This window comes from Drosophila willistoni (assembly GCF_018902025.1).
Source record: "Drosophila willistoni isolate 14030-0811.24 chromosome XL unlocalized genomic scaffold, UCI_dwil_1.1 Seg142, whole genome shotgun sequence".
Classification (NCBI taxonomy): domain Eukaryota; kingdom Metazoa; phylum Arthropoda; class Insecta; order Diptera; family Drosophilidae; genus Drosophila; species Drosophila willistoni.
In genome coordinates this window covers 3566061-3587983 of record NW_025814053.1, presented here as the reverse complement: position 1 = coordinate 3587983, position 21923 = coordinate 3566061, and the positions used below count along the sequence as shown (strand labels likewise).

General features: G+C 38.9%; 3 protein-coding genes across 4 annotated transcripts in view; 2 read left to right on the top strand and 1 right to left on the bottom strand.

The window, feature by feature from the left end:
- Positions 1 to 484: 484 nt before the first annotated feature.
- Positions 485 to 3926, bottom strand: LOC6652921 (vesicle-fusing ATPase 1). Its single transcript, XM_002075450.4, has 7 exons — positions 3862 to 3926; positions 3713 to 3752; positions 3553 to 3641; positions 3263 to 3481; positions 1555 to 3183; positions 1338 to 1496; positions 485 to 1273 (listed from the first exon to the last, which is right to left on the bottom strand). The coding sequence occupies exons 2-7, from the start codon at positions 3719 to 3721 to the stop codon at positions 1141 to 1143; spliced, it is 2238 nt and encodes a 745-aa protein (XP_002075486.1). The 5' UTR covers positions 3722 to 3752; positions 3862 to 3926; the 3' UTR covers positions 485 to 1140.
- A 355-nt stretch (positions 3927 to 4281) lies between these two features.
- On the top strand, positions 4282 to 9810 carry LOC111519633 (kinesin-like protein KIF20A). The gene is made up of 2 exons (XM_023181300.2): positions 4282 to 4320; positions 7327 to 9810. Exon 2 carries the CDS (start codon positions 7340 to 7342, stop codon positions 9698 to 9700), a length of 2361 nt encoding a protein of 786 aa, XP_023037068.1. The 5' UTR covers positions 4282 to 4320; positions 7327 to 7339; the 3' UTR covers positions 9701 to 9810.
- Positions 4895 to 21923, top strand: part of LOC6652920 (integrin alpha-PS1) — a 52657-nt gene continuing 35628 nt past the window's right edge. For both annotated transcript variants that reach the window (XM_023181298.2, XM_023181299.2), the window contains exons 1-2: positions 4895 to 5016; positions 5467 to 6045. In XM_023181298.2, the coding sequence (XP_023037066.1) occupies positions 5825 to 6045 (221 nt within the window). In that variant the 5' untranslated portion in view covers positions 4895 to 5016; positions 5467 to 5824. The remainder of the gene's footprint in view (positions 5017 to 5466; positions 6046 to 21923) is intronic.

Here is a 21923-nt window from a genome sequence, read left to right as displayed (position 1 = left end):
AATGTTTACCGCACTTTAATTTTATTTTGTAAACCACAGTTAACTTTTACAATAATCACATCTCGAATGTTATCGATCTAAATAAAAATTTACCCATCTCTAATTTAGAACACGTCGTTATGATTTGAATATGGCAAATCTTTCTAATTGTTGATCACACAATCAGAGGTATTTGGAAATATTTTTAAAAATATTCAATGAAATATATATTGTTTTCGGCAGAAAAAGGGTTTGAAAAATAAAAGACCTATGTGTTGATTTCATAGGAAACAATTATATCTATGTCCACGATTCTGGGCAAAATAAATTGAAGCCTCATTTAGTATTTTCTTACGTAAAAAAAGTTTTTTTTTTGTTTCTTTGAACTTAAAAAATGTAATGCAATAATAACAAAACAAATGATAAAGATAAACCTAAAATTTAATTTCTTAAAAATTTTTAACTTTAGCCTGTCTTTGGTTCAGTAATTTCTTCTTCAGTTTAATTTGGTTTTAATACAATTTCACTTTATTTAAGTTAAATAATGGTATAGTAGATATATATATATTTATTTATATGTATGTATATATTAATGTAACATTGGCGATTAACAATTTAATTTAATTAGTTTAGCATTTTCCCCCAAATGTAACATAATTAATCCATACTTGGTGTTCATTTCCGTGCTATTTATCAAGCAAATCTTATTATTAACAAGAAGAAAATTTCGTGTGTTTGGTTTTTGGTATTTACCAAATATTAACAACTTTTTGTTTAAGGTAAATTAGAATTAAAAAAAAAATTGCTACTTATATATTGTTATCGCAATATCCCGTAATATCGTATGAATATATTCGTAATACCAGCCGCTATGCCAAATCAGGTCACACAGGTTCTCACATTTTTGTCACTCTTTGATTGGTAATTATAATGGGAGCGATAGAACGCGAAGCCTTACACGACACGTGGAGGGCGTGGGCGAGGGCGAGGGGGCGGAGCGGATATACATTATTTTATATGCGAGTAAGTAACAATTTTCTCTATAATAACTGGAATATAATTATAATTGGTTTTTTGGTTTTTGTCCTTTCTTGAGATATCTAATAATTGAGATTGCACAGAGGATGGGCAAGAATAAGGAAGAATTGTCCAGTCAGCAACTTATTTACGAGCAACCATATCCAGACCACCCTCTTCCTCCATTTTGGAGAGGAACTTGATAGCCCGCTGGGATGGTTCCGTCTGCCGAGCCATGTCAATCAGACCCAAAAGCTTCTTAATGCCAATGAAGACACTAAAAGAAACGAAGGATTCGATAAGAAGGCTGTGATTAAAGAAAAAAAAAGCGCTTTACTTACCGCTTGCCTGCCATTTTCTTGCCTATAGCCTGGATTTCACCCTTGCTAAAGATATCCGTATCCTCGAGTACAGCCAACACATGCTCGGGACTGGAGAGATTCGGCACATGCAGTACAGAGGTGAATGCTGTCAGCATTTCCATTTCTTCCAGGACCTCCCTAGGATATAGAACAAAGCATATAACAAGGAGTTGCTCAATCAGTTGCGGACACTTACCGCCTGCTGGAAGTGCAGAGAATCAAGAGTTTGCGACCCTTTGGCGGCTGCTTTTTCAGCAGCACCAACAACGCCTGCAGGGTCAAGTTGGAATAGCGCGGTCCAATTGGACCGTAATCAAGTAGACGCTCCACATTGTCCACTACAATGCAGCTAAGAGTCGAACGGTAGGCGTCATCGAAAATCTTGCGTATATGCAAACACTTGGCCGATTCGGTGTAGCCGACCATATCCTCTGGTGAGCAGACTTTGACAAAGGGAAAGTCGCTCATTTTGGCCAACTTGGCGGCCAGCGCCGTCTTGCCAGAATTGGGGGCACCAGCAATGAGTACGGAAACCAGTCCACTAGATTCGGGAGCCTTGGCCTGCTGCACGTAGAGCATGCCATCTTCTAGCAAACTGGCCACAGGCTGGCCCCAATTGGTGACACCGCGGGCCAGCATATTATCGAGTATCTCTTGGGCCGTGCCAAAGGCTGGTTTGATATCGTTCTCCAGCGAATGCAAGAAGTCATCACGATTGACCTTTAGTTTCTCCATGGCCTCCGGATCCACAGTGACCTTGGCATCGGCCTTGATTAGACGATTCATGGCACTAGACTGGGCGGCTCGCACCAGACCCTCAAGTTCGGCGCCACTAAAGTTCTTGGTGAGCGAGGCAATCTCCTTGCAGTCTACATCGTCGTTGATCTTGTTGAAGTCACGCATACGCTTCGTGTGAATATTAAGAATCTGGACACGTCCCTGTTCATTTGGTAGACTGATCTCCATCTGCACCTCTAAGCGTCCAGGCCGGAGCAGAGCCTCGTCGATCATGTCACGTCGATTGGTCATGCCAATGACCAGAATATTGTTCAACTGGTCCACGCCATCGATTTTGGTTAGCAACTGATTCACCACAGTGTCATGAACTCCACTGTTGCCTGCCACGGAGCCACGCTGCTTGCAGATGGCGTCGATCTCGTCGAAAATAATGATATGCAATCCACTGTTCGGACCCAGGCGTTTCTCTTCTTCCTCGGCTTCTGCGAAGAGTCGGCGCACATTGGCTTCCGATTCGCCAACATACTTGTCCAGGATCTGCGGACCGTTGACAATCTTGGGTTCGCGGGCATTCAGCATGGTGCCGATTTGGCGGGCCATTAGTGTCTTGCCCGTTCCGGGAGGACCGTAGAGAAGAATACCCTTCACATGCTTACATCCCAGCTGTTCGACCAGCTCTGGGGGAAAGACGCGAGAGGCGAATGCCCGCCGGAAAATGGCATTAAACTCCTTGTCCAGGCCACCGATGCCCATCTTGCCAAAGTCCCAATCGGGATTGATGATTGACTGGCGTACCACCTTGCCCTTGGACTTGCCCTGCAAATTCAAAGAACTGTTTTCGGCCTTCTCGAACTGCACCACCGAGTTGCCCAGAATGCGACCAAAGCGCACATTGCGCATGGCTGGCTCCTTGCCCTCGCCCAAGCTTTTCGGATCGATGGCTTCTAAGGACTTGACCACCAGACCCAAAAGTTTCTTATCCTTGAAATTAAAGACCAGGGACTGGCCGACGGTCAATGCCATGCCAGCGAATTGCATGATGAACTCCTTGGCCATCTGATCAGAGTCATAAGGTTCCGTTGAAACGCTAGCCCATCAAAATCGACCCAAACAATGATTACATAATAAGAATCACAACCAAAAAAAAAGGAAAAACCGAAACTTACGTTTTCTTCTGCAGAAAGTCCGTCTCAAAGGACACACTGGTGATGACATCTGAATTGGCATCAAAGCGATAGGGACGCACATCCAGCTCCTGATTAATTGAGAGCATGGCCCACTTACGCTGCACTAGAGAGAAGCCCACATAGCCCCGGGGCACTTCCACGGTCTTCTCTAGGGCAAAGATAAAATGTTGCCCTGAAGCTGGTGAAATGTCTGCATACCTAAAATTGTAAATATGTCAATCACAATCAACTATTAAATTCGCAGAGGGACATTATTATTTACTACTCACTTGACATCTTCAGGAAAATCACCCACATTGACGATGGCACGATTTGTCAGAGACAACTCATCCGTGGGACATTTGGTGGCCTTCAAGCGCTGTAAATATAAACAAGTCCAAGGACATAAATTTCTTCATCTTTCCTTTGTTTTAATTATGCACAACTCACATAAGACATGGCTCGTGTCTCCTTTTGATGCTGGTGCTCGCTATTAAAGGATTTGATAAACGATTTGAATAAATTTATTTTTACAATTTCGGGGGGCTTTTCTTCCCCAAAAATTATTGATTTAAAATTGAGACTTTTATAAAACCAACCTTAACTTTGTTTAACCTTCAATTAAGCTTAAGATGAAGTTTTAAATTTGATTATCGCGTTTGGTTTGTTTTTCTTAATTTTTTTTTATTTTCCTATTACTCAATCTCTGCTGCAATTATGTTTAAAATTTACAAAACTTTTTGAAAACGGCCAGACCAGCTTTATCGATTTCTACAGACGCTCTGCTCACTGGCGCCATCTAGTTAGCTAAATAATATCCTTTTCCACTGTTGTGCAGTTGCGCATTTTGTAACTGAAAACAGCACTGATAACGGTAAACTTAAACATATTCCAAATTCTAATTGAGATATCTCCATCATAGTGGGCTTTATATCAACAGTCATGTTGGTGAGATTTATAAGGAAATCAAATCATTCTTAACACAAGTATCGTGCTGTTTAGAACTAAAAGAAAATTCCAAATTGTTTATGTTGTTTATTTTTTACTTTTTTATCCAGGTAAGTACGAGTAAAAACAGTTATCCTTTGAGCTTTGCAAACTATAAAGGAACAACTAACTTTTGTAATCGGAATAGCGAAATTTGCTGCGCTTGTATCTGTATGTCTTTGCATATAGTAAAGTTTTGAAAAGGGATATCATTTCGAATTTGTGAGCATTTGCAAAATTTACCTCTCAAAAGATGCAAAACAATTGTTTTAAGGACACTACGGTAAAATATTGTTCCAGAAAGATCGCGTTACTTATTTATTAGATGTATTGCTAAGGACACTATGGTAATTGGTACGGTATGGTGTAATACATAAGTAATAGGATGTTTCTAGGACAAAATATTTAATTTTTAAGTGTCAAAAAAATACTTTTTGAAGTATGAGTATAGAGCGTAATAGTAATAACTAAATATAATCCAAAGCCTTCATTCAACTTTTTCGCGATCACAAATCTTATAATATAAATCAACTGTTTAGCTTCATGTGAATCACAACTAAATGTTTTTTGGTATATGCTCTTGTCTTCAATTCGAACAAGATGTTTGCTGGGTTAGGCCGTATTGACTTCAGTGTTGTTCTTGGTTTGAAAGTAGGCGGTTATGCGGCCGGTTGTCGCTTGTCGGTAGTTTCGTTTTTTAAAACGTAACAAATTTTTTGAAAAATATTTAAAATCGAGTTTAGAAATTATATGTGTAAAACGAAAAGGTGAATAAGAGTGGCTTAAAGTTCAACAGGTTTTTTTTTGTTTGTTCATTGCCTACAACAACAAAACAGCAAACGTAACAAGTTCAAGTCATATGCTTTAAAAATGTAACGGTCAATATTATTTTTGTTTTTATTTTAAAATCAAAAATTTGTATAATGAGCATCACGTGTGAATGAAAGCATGCCGCCGTGGCAGCTGTTTAGAACATGTTTATTCTAATAAATGAATATTAAATTTGTTACTTTTGCAATTTTGTAGTTGTTTTGGTAACAAGAGAGAGAGAATCTCGGAATGCGCTACAACCCGTTGAAGGTGTTCGTGGTTATTGTATCAGTGTGTGCCTTGAATGGAATATGAAATAGAAATGTTTCACTGTGTGTGTGCAGTTATTGATATGGGGCATTTACGTAATATTCCATTTTTTTTTGTTTTATTTTCAATCTTAATAGTGAGTTATAAATGCACACACACTCACATTTGTATATGTGTGATTCAGCGTGAACCGGCCGAATTTTAAGGTTGAAAACTTCCAAAAAAAATACATACATACATATATACGCACACGGCAACAACAAAGTGCACAGCTTAGCGCGAAAAGCAATCTGCAGAATAAACTACCTGTTGAGCGAAGCGGCTCCGCTGTCTGCGTTGACGCTGCTTCTGCTGCGAGTGAAGGTTAAACGAGTAGAGTGGGAGTCGAGTCCCTTTCGATCTCTCTCTCTCTCTCACTCTGTCTCACTCACGCTGGTAATATTCTATTGCCAGGTGCAACACGTGCAACAACATCAACAAAACACAACACACAAAATGAGGCTTCCTCGAAAAGTAAAACTGGAGTTCTCGTTTGACTCCGTTTTACGAACAATTCCATTATTGTTCCTCATCCTGCTACTCGCCGCCGTCTCCACAATCGATGGCTTCAATTTGGAGCAACGTTTGCCACTTGTCAAATACGGAAATGCCAATGCATATTTCGGTTATTCCGTGGCCACACATGTCATAGGCGATCCCAAGAATAATACGAAATGGTAAGTGACTAGTACTAGCATTTTAGTATTTAGCATTAGAGCAGTGCCTAAAAACAGGTTTCCGTTTTTGATTCACTAACGTTAATTTGATCATTTTAATAATGATTTTTTTTTTTGCATTTTGCAATTGTTGTAGAACTCGTTTTCATTTATATTTGTTGTTTTCTTTTCATATTCTAAAATTTGTTATTTTTTCGATTATTTATAAAGATGATGTTATTTTTTGCATACATACATAAATAGTTTTGTTTGTTTTGTGCCCCCACCTAAATTTGTGTGATTGATGTTTCTTTGGAAATAAATATATTTTAAGCAAATTCGATAAGAAGAAATTCCCGAAAAAAAGAAGTTATTTACATATTTTTCAAACAAACCGTTTCCGTTAAGTTTTGGATTTTTATTTATTTATTTTAATTTTTCGTTTTATTTGTGCACTTAAGCAAACATAATGAGTAATTGCATAAATAAATAATACATATATACTCTTGATTTATTTAAATAACTTTATCAATTCGGCGAAAAAAACAAATTTCCATATGTATTTATGTGCCGGATGTCATCGCATTTCGCATTGTAGGGCAAAGTTTTTCCAATCGGGTTGTTGTTGTTGTCTGCTCATCATCAAAAGGTTCGAAACCCAAAATGGCCCAAACAACTGGGCTAGGCCAACACAGACACACACACACACACACACCTCACCTCACATTTGACGAGCTGTGCCAAACTACTAAAAATGGCAACAACAACTACTACAACTAGAAACTAGACGACAACTTGGTGTGGCATTCGTTACGTCTTCGTCTATGACTGCTGTCTACCCCATTGTCTCTCCCCCCATGCAACAATGCCCATGCCTTCATGCCAAACTTGGACCGAGCAGACAATGCGGAGCCGGAGCCAAGCAGACAATAAAAATTGCCAATAAAATTGTAACGAAGTCAAGATACGCTTCATTTCAAGAGCAACCCCGCCTTCCTCTTGGTGAATTATTATTTAAAACTTTTTTTTCTATATTAATTAAGCAACTGATTGGGTTTTCTTCGATTAATGGGTTGGGGATTTTCATTATGTGGGCGATGTGGTCGGGCCTTTGATTTAAAATCATAATCAGGGGTAAATCTAAATTGCATATCGCTGACATCAACATCAACAGAAAAGTCGTAAATTATTGTTTTAAAAGTATGATGGTCGTTTTTAGGTCAGCAATTGCAAACCGATTCTAGTTGTTGTTCTAACCACTTTCCCATAAGTAGAACTAATCGACATTCCGCCTGCCCGCAGATAAAAAAGAAAGATGAATCCACATCTGCCACCAAGCAACACCTCAAATGAATCCCCCACTTATGGCGGTGGCGGCTGTTTGGAGGCATCTAGCAAAACAAAAAAGCGTTCTCAAAGCTTAATACAAAAATCTCCAGTGTATTTGCCCGGAAGTCTAGGTAATCGAGATGTAATGCGCAGGCTGACCGGACTCCTGCGACCCGTAATGACTGCGGCTAACTGCAGCGAACCTAGTCCATTGGATCCCACGCGTATACGTCGTCAGCAAGTTCGTTCCTATGTACGCATGCGTCCACTATCCACGTCCACATCCGGACCGACAACTGAGAGCCTGTCAGACCTGGAGAAGAGTCGCAAATGGATAAAGGTCAACGGTTCAAGTGTGGTGCAAGTGACACCACCGTCGGCCGCCATTACCAGTTTGAGTGGACAGCCCCGTCTGCCATCGCGAGACATTGAATTCCAGTTCCGACATGTGCTCACCGAAGATATGACCCAGTCGGAGGTATTTCGAATGGTGAGCGGACCTGCCATAGATCAACTTTTGCACGGCGGCTGCGGACTAATCCTGTGCACGGGTGCAGCCGCCTCGGGCAAAACCTACACGATGATCGGCAACGACAAGGACGAATCCGAATGGGGCCTGCTTAAACGCACCTTTGAGGCTATCTTCAATTGTGTGGACAAGGATTTAGCTGAGTGCAATCTAATTCAACCCGGCGCCGCCAACACCTTCATAATGATGGCTCAGATTGGCGTCTTTGGCAAGGTCAGCGCAGAGCCATCCTCGGAATCCCCGATGCCAAGGAAATTGGAGTCGGGATTTTGTAAATTTCATTCGCTTGGCATTTGGCAAATGCGCAGTGGTAAGCACATAGTCTCACAAAAACGTCGTTATGCCTGTTTCATCAGCATGCTGGAGGTCTTTGGAACGATGGTGCACGATCTGCTCGATGACAATATTGGAGAGCGTTCCCCGCCGCTCTTCATACTTGAGGATGAGATGGGCCGTGCCTATGCCAGCGAAGCCAACAGACTCGAGATTCGTAATGCTTCGCAGGCCATGCAGATTCTGCACACAGGACTGAAGCGACGCGAATCCCTTGGTGGCAAAAGTCACTTAATTGTCAATATCCATTTAGCTCATGTCAATTACAATCGGCAATTGTCCTCCTATGAGCTAGTAGGGGGCCAAGATAAAATCCAATGGGGTCAATTGACTTTGGTAGATATGCTGTCGCCACGCAGCGGCGATATTGATGCCCGCGAATATGACAATGTCACACAAATGATTCTATCGTTGGGCTCCTGTCTGGCCACGCTACGAACCAATCAACAGGCCATTCTTAAGGGGAAAGCCTTGAAGCGTTCGCCCAGTTGCCGGGATGCTCGACTCTCTCAATTGCTCAAGCACTACTTTGACGTAGCCCAACCGGCCACGGTGGTCTGCATATCAAGTATAACACAGCAAGTTGAGGATATACATGAGAATATGCGTGCCCTGAAATTGGCGGATAATATACGTGAGATTATACGTCCGAGGGTAGCTGAATCCACCTTGCCACCGGCCGCAACCGAAGACACCCAATTGCCAACGTCTCCGCCGATCACCGCTCCGTCTAAAGGAAAAGTCTCATTTCCAACGACGATAGCTGCAAACAGACCAGAGAAACCGCTGCCATTTATGTCCCATGCAGGTCCGGGGCGTTTCATAACCAAATCATTTATGCTCGACTATGATGCTATTGTCGGCACTCCGCCTTTGCAAATGCCCAGCTTTGACCAGCTCTCCGATTTGTGTGATCTCCTGGGCTCACTCATGCGACGTCGCTCCGATCTCATATGCCATACAGAGTCCAAGTGGTCGGAGATGGAGATGTCGCGCATCTTGACCCTCGCCTCAAGCAATGCTTTTCGCGATCAATTGCGTGAGATTGCTATGGCCCAGAAATCAGCCATTGAGATTCTAAAGGAATGCATTCAAGAAACAGATTATTGCATTACGGAGTTCAAGCGCATCTTTGAGACATCACGCTATCAAGAGTTCTGCACGGCTCTACTTATGCCCGTTGAGAAGCGCAGCCAATTGGTGGAGAATCTCCTGATGGCCCACAATGAGCAAATGGAACACTATGCCGCCATGATGACATCGAAAACGAAAAATTCAAAGGACTTTAACAACAAAATGAACTGCAACCATCGGCCGCAGGCGGGTAGCTCCGCTCTAGCACGTCCCAAATGGCGGCAGCGTGCCATCTCCGCTGGCGATCCCAAGGGACGAACCCCCGATGAGGCGGCTAAGGCTAAGCTCCTGGAACAGCGCAGCATTCGCAGCTCGGCCACTCTGATGCGCATGGGCGTTTGGCGGTACTAAGAGTTTTTTTAAACTTTTAGGAATAAAGATCACATCAGTTGACATTTATATATATATATGTAATATGCATTTTACTTAAATTAAAGTAATTTCAAGTTTCAGTCCATTTATGTATAAACTTCTTCTTTCACGTTGTCTTACTTTGCTCCGGCTCTGCTTCTCTTGTCCTCTGGCTATGAAGCCGTGGCGTGACCCTGAAATTAAATGCGACTTTCAAATTTAAAAATCCATTTACATGTTCGTCCACAGGTCTGCAGCACCAGCAGCGGTAATTCCGCTGAACTTGTCAGCGGATGATGGCCTGGTACGTGCATCTGCACTCGCTGTGAGGTCGCTCGGCATCAGCCAAAAGATAGTAGGTAGAAGGGCCGATGAAGACCTGAAATGATGGTGTGAGTCTTGCGTTATCAAAGGGCAGAATACATCAAAGAGAACTATGTTGGGACTTATCTGACCTAATTTCAATAAGTTGGTACACTTAACCATATAGTCGGGAATATTTAATGGAAGTGACAGAACCAGTTGAGAATTCTAACATTTCAAACACATATGAAACACGTTCTGTTAATTGTCTTTTATTTTAATAACCCAGTTGACTTAACCAATTATTGTGGGATATTTGAGACATTTTAAGCCAAGAAATACAAAATAATATCTCGAATAATAAGGTGAATATTCGAAAGAGAGTAAAAGAACCAGTTGCGAATTCTAACATTCTGTTAATTGTAATAACTATTAGATACAGCTGAGTGATTGTTCTTAAGTTTGTGTGATTCACATTTCGACACGTATCTTGATGGCATCATGTTCCAATATCGAAAGGGGCCCGTTTCGCGTATTTGCACTTCATGTTCGTTCTCATTTTCGTCATAGAAGTGTATCTTGAGATATATATTTACACTTGCATTCTTCTACATACTAACAAATATGTACATATCTATATTGTGCATACTTGTGTGTAAGTAATGTACACTCTATCCGAACGGAACTGCAACTGAAATGCAATCAGTTTCAGTGCTTACACTGGCATCCACGATAAGAGATCAGACCAGTCACCAGTTCCCCATTTAGCCCCCAAACAACCAATGCGACTGATTGGGAGACCTTCACAATGTAATTTTGTCGTTTTTTTTTTTTTTTTTTTTTTGCATTGCATTTGTGCTTAATTAGATTGCGTTCATATTTATTTTGTAAATACGATTCTACATGTATTGTAAACAGCAGAATGAAAATACTTTTAGCATATAATATACGGATATACATATGTATATATATATCTGCTGTATTAAATGTATGAATAACCCTAATTAAGTATAAGATAAGACTGGCAAAAAAGATACATCATGTTCTCTGATATACTCACGTAAAAACCAACAAAAAGACTTGGATAGTTTTATTAGATTTATACGTTCATAGAGAGAAAGAGTATACTTAGGTTATTTCCAATCACCAAGGCTTACAAAGATTATGCCGAAAGAATAAATCACTGCCAAAAAAGACGTAAACCTTGTTTAGCCCATTCCCACAGCTTTCTTACACATTTCGCAACACTGTTCATTACAGGTTAGTTGTTTCGTTTTTGCTTCTTGGCAACTCTTTTGTAGTGTAAAAAGGTTTCGGCACATCTTTTTGTTTTTTATATGATTCTTCATACGCGGAGTGTGTGGGCCTCGTTTAACACCTTAAACAAATATTTATGAACAAATTTAATAATAAAAGCAAAACGTAATAAAGAAAGAAGAAGAGCAGAACAATTTATTATATGTACTTATGTATGTACATACATACATACATATGTATCCGCAAGTAACCAAAGCAGCAGGTAGTTAAGAGTTCCGTCACTTCTGACAAGCCTTATCAGTCATAGTCTCTGTTGATGCTGATTTGTGGGCTATATCTATCCAAGTATATACACAGATACATACATATATCTTCTTTAAGCATACTTATTAAAATTCACATGTGATTTTGTTTTTCTAATGCGTAAGCATTTTTCTGCTACTAGCGCTAAAAACCAAAAAAAAAATTAAAGAGAGCCTGAAAGAACCCAACAAAATTTCGCTGAAATGAGGTCAACAGACGCCAAACAGTCGTTGAGAAAGGAGTAGGGGCGGGGAGAGCAGTAGAAGAAGTACTGCGGAAAGGGGGACTACGCTGGGACAGAGACATGGGCAGGGTATAGAGGCCGGGCAGTTTATGGTTATTATTATTGTTCTTGTTGCTACATACAAAGAAAACCAACCAAAATACATGTATCTATTCACATGCAAAAATTCTCAGGCGCAGAGAGACAGAGAGAGAGAGAGAGAGTGTGAACACGCGGAAACCTCTACTGAACCACAGGCGAGACGCCAATCCCAGCTGCAACCCATCCCCATTAAATCTCATATGGTATGAATAGACATAAACAAATGTGGGCAAAAACAAAAAAAAACCAGAGGGCCGGGGCTAACTTCGACCGCGTCAAAGTTTGTATACCCTTGCAATTTTTTTGGTAACTCTTTCCTTACCTTTATAGCCATCAAAGTGGAAAAACGTTTAAGCTAAAAGGGCTAATGTGTCCGAAAGAACGGCCTACAATTTTAGCATAGGAAATAACGAAGATATTGATCAAAGTCACTGTTTTCCACCGATCGTTCCTATGGGAGCTATATGATATAGATACCCGATCTTTATCAAATTCAGCACAGTCATTAACAGATATATTAAACTAACAAATGTTTAGTTTGAAAGCAATCGCGTCAAAAGTAACGAAGTTATTGACAAAAGTCACTGTTTTCGAAAGATCGTTCCTATGGGAGCTATATGATATAGTCAGCCGATCTTGATCAAATTTGGCACAGTCGTTTATATGTGTAATTCACTCACCAATATTAAATTTCATGACAATAGCTCAGAAAATAACGAAGGTATTACGAAAAGTCACTGTTCGTGACTTTACCATTTGTATGGGAGCTATATGATATAGTGATCCGATCCGGCTGAATCCGAGATATACAACGCCTGCAGTATATACAAGCCTACATACAAAATTTCAACTCTGTAGCTCTAACGGTCTAGGAGGAGTTTGCGTTGATCCAGACGGACGGACAGACGGACAGACGGACGGACGGACGGACATGGCGATTTGAACTCGTCTCGTCGTGCTGATCAAGAATATATATACTTTATATGGTCGGAGATGATTCCTTCTATGCGTTGCACACTTTTGACCAAAATTAATATACCCTTTTTGCAAGGGTATAAAAAACTAAAGAAAAAAATGTGTTTTAGAGCAAAAACTAGACAAGGAAATGCCTAGGCACTTGGCAGATACATAGACATATAGACAGACCAAAGATATTTAGTTCTAGTGCTTCGCTGATTCGATGTTGTCTATGCCGCCCCTCATGTATTCACAGTGTACATTCGATTTATGCTATTTGCTTGTTAAAGAACTAAAAGCTCCAAAAAGGAGACGAAGAAGTGTAGTAAAGCAATGGAGAAAACAATCCTGGCCGGTCAAATCTTTAAGAAACAAAAACAAATCCTTTCATATTGCATTGGACACTGTCCCTAGTGCACTTTAGTCTTGACTCTTTTGATTTCAGAAACTGTTCTTAAAGTTGCTAGCAGTATTTTTAAAATTTTCTAATTTTGTCCATAAAGTAAGTTTCACTAATTATGCGAAAGTAAAACCGATTCACTATTGAAAAGGAATAAACACAAGGCTGAAATTTAGATTTATGGAAGAATCATTTAATAAAGGAATGAATTATGATATTGAATGAAATTTAACTTATTTATAAAATAAAATTAAAAGTTTCAAATAAGTTGGAGAGTGTTTTCAAACAAAAAAGTGTTTCACAAAATGTTTATTTTGGATAAATAAGTCATTATGATTAGGCAATGCCCAATTGTGGTTTTTCATACCGAATGATTGCTGTGTTTTTGGGCTTTCGTGTGAAACATTGAGCTGACGCCATAAACATGCGTAAAAATTCAATTGATTTTCAAAATTGCTATAAAACAGGGACAGAGGGGGCAAGGGAGAGAGAGAGCTAGAAGATGAATATGGAGATTTCAGAGACTAAATTGGAAAACATGGTGGAATATGCTGGATAAGAGAAATGCGTATTTTTAGAGCTAAAGCAAACTAAAAGAAAAACTAAAACTAAATATTCTCCTCATTTTAGCTTGGCACAAACTAACAGTCTATCAGCTGGCGGTTGCTTTGAAAGAGTTTGAAAAGTAATCGCCAGGCAAAGCAACTCCATGTGTGAGTGAGAGCAGGAACTAATGAGAATTGTGCGGAACCAAAAAAAAATCCTACTCCCACAGTCAGTCCTCTCCAGCATTCACCCTACTCCTACTCCAAATGCTACTCCTACTCCTACATTGACTGTGTGACTTCGACTTCGACTTCGACTCTGATTCCTCCTAATCATCATCATCATCATCATCATCATCATCATCCTCTTACCCCTCTTATGCATGCTTATTCTCGTGCACTTCGAATGTCATAAGAGGCAAAAGGCGCATCGGCGTGTGGGCGTCATTTTGATTTATGAGCCAATTGGCCAGGCGGCGGTAAGACTTTTTGGCCCAAAACTACATATGAGCTTGAAGATGCCTCGCCAAATCCATACATAGGTGTGTGTGTGAGTGTTTGTGGGGTTATGAATATGAAGCAACCAAAACGTAACGAAAAGCCCACACTATAAGCTAAAAACTAGAATTATTTTCGTATAGGCAAACGAATCTTAATCAATAAAAAAGTGCACCTAGATATGCAACTGTTTTCTTGTGGCAGACAAATTGCCTTTAGCTTTTAGTCAATATCCATCGATCCATTCATACATACATACATATACAATCAGGTATAGTATAGTATATAGGAACCGTTGAGAGAGGTAATCATTGAGCTGCTGCTCCTATAGAAAACCAGAAAACCGCAAGATCACAATACAACTGTTTGCAAATTGAAGCTCATCTCACGCAGATATATACCTTCTTCGTGTTTTTTATTTTTGCCATAGCATTAACCCTTGGTGAGATTTATGGATCAAATCGCTGGCTACCGCTACAGGTCCCCTCCTCTACCCTTTCCTCCATCATATTTGCTCACTATCTCTTCACGCACACTCGCACGCTCACCTCATTCGCCTCAGTTGGTTGGTTGTGCCCTGAGGCTGGCGAATTGTGCGAATGGAACTCGTTACCAAAAAGAAGCAAGACGACGCCAAACCGAAAGAAGAATAAAACGCAACGCACAGATCGAACCATAGCCAATATCAGAAACTTTTTAAATGCATGGGTGTAGACAGCAACCCCCTCTTTTCTCTATTACAGAGAAAGGACATATCTTAAAACTCAATAGGTTTAGTTAGTTTTCGGATTAAATAATAGATAAAGTAAATCGATTCGGGGGAGAAGGTGAAGATTATTTGAACGGTTTTAGTTAAAGTGAAGCTAAGTAAAAACTTTCGTTCTTAAGTTTCAACCCGAGTTAGCACGTAAATTCCCAGTGGTCCATGATTAACAAAGCTCACCACAGCCCATATCCATTTATAGTTTCAATTTTCACAGTATCTGCAAATCTTAACCGATTAAGAATGATAGTGGATACTAGCGATAACTATTAATATTTCAAATGTCTTAATTAAGCGTTAATTAACTTTAACGCCAATACATAAAATGGAATTTAGCAAACTTTTTATAAGTGTGTGCATAATGAATCTTAGTCTAACTGCTATAAGTCAATTCATTACTTATTACATTTGCAATTAAAATAACCAAGGCTAGTATGCGATGAGTTACAATCTCAGTTGAATACCATTCGAACTTCAATAAAGGTGACGTTTATCCTCTTCAGGGATACAATGAGAGGAAGAAGAAGCTTTAGGTTTCATTTCTATGCATAAATGTAGAAATTCTTTTGATTTTCTAAGTATACAAAACAAAATGCTGCAAAGAAAATAATTTATAAACACAGCTTTATAGGGGAAATCATTTAAAGATTAAAAATACTTGCGTAGCCAAATTGATCTCAAACCTAATTGAAAACAAAAGAGTATGATAAAATGCTTTTGCTTTTAAAAGAATTATAAATATATTTTAATATTGAAATGTCTTTTCTCTAAAAATAGGGATATAAAAGAATGAAAACTGAAATAACTTTCTATTTTGTTATTGAAATTTAAAAGTTCAGTTCAGTTCAAATTTTCTAAAATTCTAAATGATCCCCATTCGGTGCGCCTATGATTCGTTAGCTCTGTGGTTAGTCCCCAACATCAGGGGCAGGGGCATCAGTTTTGCTGTTGGTGTTGGCTGTCTGCCTCAATCCGGTCGTAGTGGTAGTTGTAGTTGTATCTCAGCATCGGATCATGGCTGGGATCTGCGGCTGGTTGCTTGTTTCTAATGAAAATTGACGCCGTGCTGGTAATTTAAGTTGTTTTCGTTTGGAGGTTTTTTTTTCCTCTTCTTCGCCCGTTCGTGGAGTGGGCTTGGTTGGTGAGAAGGGCAGGGGATAAGGTGGGGAGTTGGACTCCGTAAGCTTGTTACTGCTGTTTGGCGTTAGTGAAGTTTGTCTTCAGCTTGTTGTTGTTGTTGTTGGCTACAAGAGTCTCTTACCAATATATTCGTATTTATATTGCGTGCGAGAGATCGGTTAGCGTTTAAGTTTAGTTGCTTTCTCAACAAATTGGTACAAGTAATACAAACCTATATACATACATATTTTCCCCAACCTCTCCCCCTCTCTCTCTCGTTCTCCTCTGTCTCTTTGGAGATCTACATAGATAAATTGTAATTGAAATTGAACTTGAACTAAGAAATACGAATTAGGAAATCGATTAAATCCAAAAATCGTGTTCACTAAAGAGAAACTAACGGCAATTGGCCCCAGTGGGAAAGACTTTTGTATACCATAAATGACCATCTGTATTTAAGATTGGCTTATTTGGACTATTAGTTCATTCTCTTTTCTATATAACACGATATAGTGTGCCACAATTGCCATTAACTAAATGGCCTTGAGATACTTAAACTAGGCTAAAAACTAGGCGTATCTAGGAGACGACACTACTTTGGCACCACTTTAAATGTTTGTTTTTGCTTTCGAAAGCAAAATTATAACCTTGAACAGAATGATCATCTTATAAGAGCTTAAAGATCCTGAAAGCTTTGTTTGTTGCCGTTTTACAACACTATTTCAAACCGACAACTTATTAAGATAGATTTTTAAGCTCTGAAAAAGTTTTTTGAAACTTTGTGCCTTTAATTCCAAATATTTCAAGGAATGTTCTCAATATTTTAACTGAATGAATGTTAGCCCACATTTTAAAATCCTTTTAAAGTACTTAAATGTATAATCGTTTAATTGTTTTAGTCGTTTAAAGTCTTTTATCAATTTAGTTCTTCTTGTAAACAAGTCAATTTAATTTAGTCAACTTTTGGTAAGATGTTCTCTCTTTACCAAATTCCCAAAGTTTGTGTCTCAGACTCAGTTATGAAAATTTGTTAAGCAATTTTTCTTAGCAAATTGCTTGAGAGCGGCCAAAAGACTTTGTTCTCTTTTCTTTTAGCCATGTTTTCGTGGTCACTTTGGAAAATTGCTGGGCTTTTCTTTTGATGGCTGGCATTTGCATGGGCTGCTTCTTTTCTTTTCTCCCATCTTTGTTTCGTTCTGCCTTCGGCCTTAGACTTGGTCTCTGGCCGTGGTCTTGGGTCTTTTGGTTTTTGGGTCTCGTCTCTTCACATGCAACTGTGAGATTTTTCGTGGCTGTTTTTATTTATTATGATTATTTATTTTGTTTCTACTTAGTTTAGTTTGCGGCTGTCTGCCACAGATGTTGGCAGTTCATCAGGCAGATGGGCGGCCCTCTGCACCCAACTGCAACTTCCAACATGATGCATCTATACACACTCACACACACACACGACCATATACATATGTCTCTGTATGTGTGTGTGTGTATGTTGTCCCTATGCAGTTCTGTGTGTGGATTGATTAGTTTCGTTCAAGTTTCGTTTCTGCTTTACAATAGGAAAACAAAAAGAAAATATTACAAAAAACGAGAAGAAAACCAAGAAGACGAAAAGTTCAACAAACGTTTCGTGTGCCACGCCTGCTGTTGGACGCCCACTTTTAGTATTTTTTTGTTACGTTTTTGTTTGTTTGTCTCCATACTCTTGCCTTTCCGCTTTCCGCCCTTTTACGCCGGCCATCCGAACATTTCTTAGTGTCTGTCTGCGTGTGTGTGTCTTTGCGTTTGCCTTTGCCGGAAAAACAACAACAACAACCACAACAAATGAAAGATTTCTGTATACCCTTCAAGTAATCTCACATAGGCTTATCCTTAATTATCTAGTCAGGGTATCTGCAACTCCACGTCTCTCACTAAAATGAGGGGACTTTTTGTTTAATTCTGTTTGTTTGTTGGTGCCACATGTGGCACAGTTTGGTGGCAAAATGCAAAATCCTTTCAGAAATCGACTTAACCACACCTACCCGCCCCCAGACATACAGACACACACACACACACACACGCTCATAAGCTTATAAGTGGGTGTTTGTGTTTGTATGTACATATATGACGAATTTTCAACTTCATAACCAACTGCGTCTGCATCAGCATCTGCATCGGGCAATTGGTGGCGTGTGGGCGCCAAAATCGAAAAAAAAGAGAAAAACTTTAGGCTACGGCAATAGCTATGGGTAATGGCGACACGTCGCTTGATAAGAATAATGTTATACACACACACACACACACAGGGGGACTACATACACCTGGACAGAGACATTTGATGTTGACAAGCTTGCCGTGCCGGCATCGCCATCGCCATCGGCATCGGCATCGAAATCGACATAGGCACCGCACTCTGCCACTTTTACCAACTCGTTTCTGTTTCAGTTGTTGTTGTTGTTGCCGTATTTTATGTACTTGAGCTCCAGTTTTATGACTTGTATAAGTCCAAAGACCTGCAACGGGCACTGTGTGGCAATGGCAACTTCAACTTTAGTTTGGGTTTATTTGCCTTACCAGGCCTGGGCACACACCACCATCATCATATAGTCGACAGGCGACAGTCAACTTGGTTTATCTGGCGCGACATCCAAGTGCGCCAATGTTTGATACCTGACGGTTGTTGTTGTTGTTGCTGTTGCTATTGCTCTTGCTGTGGGAGCCGCCTAAAAGCTTGTCTCCTCCTCCTCCCTAAAAACGAAAAAAACGGGGCAGAACTGATAAGATTTGCTATATGCACATGGGTCTCTGAAGGGCGTCTTTCAAATTATGGAATTGTACTGGTTACAATTACCACCATCGATTGTGGATACTCTTTTTGGGGCGTTGGTACGCTTAAATGGCGGGAAGCAGGGTGGGGGGACTTGGGGGCGTTGGCATTGTAAGTTTGACACAATCTCTGACCACCCACTAATTGATACAAATATGCTTTGTAGAAAAAGGGCCATCAATAAATTGATAAAGTTTACAATTGTTGTTCAAGTTGATTGCAAATAATGTAGCTGTAATTAGTTTTTATTTTGTTCTGTATGCAAATTAATACATAGAACTATAAGAGAACTAAAAACCCATTTCTTTATATTGCATATTATACATTGTAAATTATCTACTTTTAAAGCACTATTAAGTCTAGACAAGCCCGTCCATTTGCCAAATGAATGGTCCATTTGCCATTCATTTATTTGGAGAACTAATAGGTGCGAAATTCGCATCGCAAGTTGATACTTTCTTTTTAATCCCTATCATTCTTATTGATTTTGGTATGAGCAAAAAAAAATCTCTGAAGAGATTAGCTAATGATTATGAAAGAATAGCTTATATTATAAAGCTAAACTATAATCTTGTGTGTTTGAACAATACACAAATCTTTAAATTGTAGTTTAATTTTAGCAATATCTAATTCGATGGGCAATTAAAATTACTTAAGTTGCTGTGAATGAATTGACAATAAGAAATTGAATCAAACAAAATCAAGATGGCTTTTTCAGTGACGTTATCTCAATTGTTCGAAATCCAATCCTTGTCCTTAAAGGAGTTGGAAATTAAGGAAGTGAGCTAATTGACGGTAAAACTTAGTCTATCTGATTTAGATGTTTCAATGAAAAGACTTAAACCCTTTAGAATAGTTAAAATTCATCAAACATCATTAGGAATCCTTACATTTTATATCAAGGTACAGTGAAGACTATTCTTAGGTTGCTCAAGAGTGAGTGAACAAGAATGAACTGAACATGTTCTCTACCAATTGTTCTGTTTTGTTCACTTGCTTGGTTTTGTTAATTATAAATCGATGATAAAATTCAGAATGCTTATGCTGAGCAATAAGTGAACAATATAGTGAGCAACTGAACAACTGAGCATTGAAGTGAGCGAGAGCAAGAGCATTGATCATGTTCGGCAAAATGATCAATGTTTAGCCAACACTAGTTCACGCCCAACTAAGGGTTAAAAAGCGTGTCAAACATTCACGACAAACCACTTGCAATTCCTATATCAATTATACTCACGACGTGTCCCATTAAAACTAGGAACTGCAATAGTTTTATAATTACAATATAATAATGATAGTTACAACATAATAATTAGTTGGAATTTTTGTTTAATTGAAAAATAACTAAAGTAAAAAACATTTATTTTTGGATTTTAATTTTTTTTTCGTTGAAACTAATTTTTATTTTTTGGTTTTGTGTTAGGTTTTTGTGACAAATTTCACATCAAAGTGAAAATACATATATTAGAATTCTGGTTCTCGCTATTATAAAGTTAGTGCAAGTAAATGATTGTTTTGATTAAAAAATTGAAAATCATGATTATTTACCGTTTAGCCATTCAAGATTGAAAAATATCTTGGAAATAATTATGTAAGATTAAAAGTATTTCAAGCTCACTTTGGTTCCATTGGTAGTAAATCTAATGAAATTCCAAAACAGAATAGCAGCAATTTGAAGCCAAGAACCAGAAATTCAAAACCGGCTCAACATTTGGTAATTACTAAAAACTTTTTTTTTTTGTTCTCTATTATCCTAACTGAAAACAAAAACTGTAAACCTTTTTGTTTTTCCATGGCATATAAAGAGCATAGAAAAGTTAAGAGTGAATGTGTGTGTTAGCTATTTTTTGAACACTTTCACCCAAAATTAAAAAATTGGGAAAATTTTCAAGAATCGAATAAACGTAAAGAGATATATGTCGTCTCTCTGTGTGTGTGTGTGGGTAGATATGATCGTTTAGTCATATTCAATTAGCCATGGCTACTGTGCATGTCCAAACGGATTTTAAAGTGAGTTTTCGACTTGGAGTCTTCCCCCCAGCACCCCTTCAGCCTAATCATATTGGAAACGCAAAATTTAGGAACCGACGACAATGTTGATGTTTTTTTTTTTGGTTTTTTCTAATGCTGGAAAAACATTTTGGTTTGTTTTTTTGTGGATTTTCGTTTTCATTTTTACACACACACAATTTTCGGTTGTAATTAAAAAGGCAAATCACGTTTCGTTTTATGATTGTTTTTTGTTGCTGTTGTTGTTGAATTTTCTTTTTAGTTGCGTAGGCAGCGCTGCTTTCATTTCGTGCGGCATATCCCATAGACTATGGCTAAGAGTGAGTGAAAGTGTTTCCTCCACCTCTTGATGTGATGTGATTCCTCTTCACACATTTTCCCCAGTTGGTATTTGTCGGTGGGTACACAGCATAGTAAAGGCGGCAGAGGGAAGGGGAGGGGGTATGCGGCTGATGGGGTATTTCCGTTCGCAATGAAAAATCTCACAGTTAATTAATTCTCAAATACGCGAATCGCACGTAAACCCATTGAAGCATGGCCCATCAAATGGGAAAATTATGTCACGTCAACTGGCGACCAAAAAAAAAAAAGACATATCTGCCCGTCCCCCCTTTCCTATCTCGCTGTCTGCTCTATGCTTTATAATCAGACACGCCCCTTAATTTTCGATTTTCAGTTGTCTGTAATTAATCCACAACGGTTCGTTGCCCAAAAAAAAAAAAAAAAAAAAAAACAAAAAACTGCTCCTCAAATTTTGCTCAATTTTTATCAGCAGCAATAAATGAAAAATTGGTTAATCCAAAAAGGCAAAAACCCATCAAGAATTATAGTAGTTGGTATATATATATATTTAATGTGGCTTCCAATTTGCTTTTTTTATGGCTCCAGTTACCAAAATGAATTTCTGTTGTCGTTGTTGTTGTTGTTGTTCTAATTT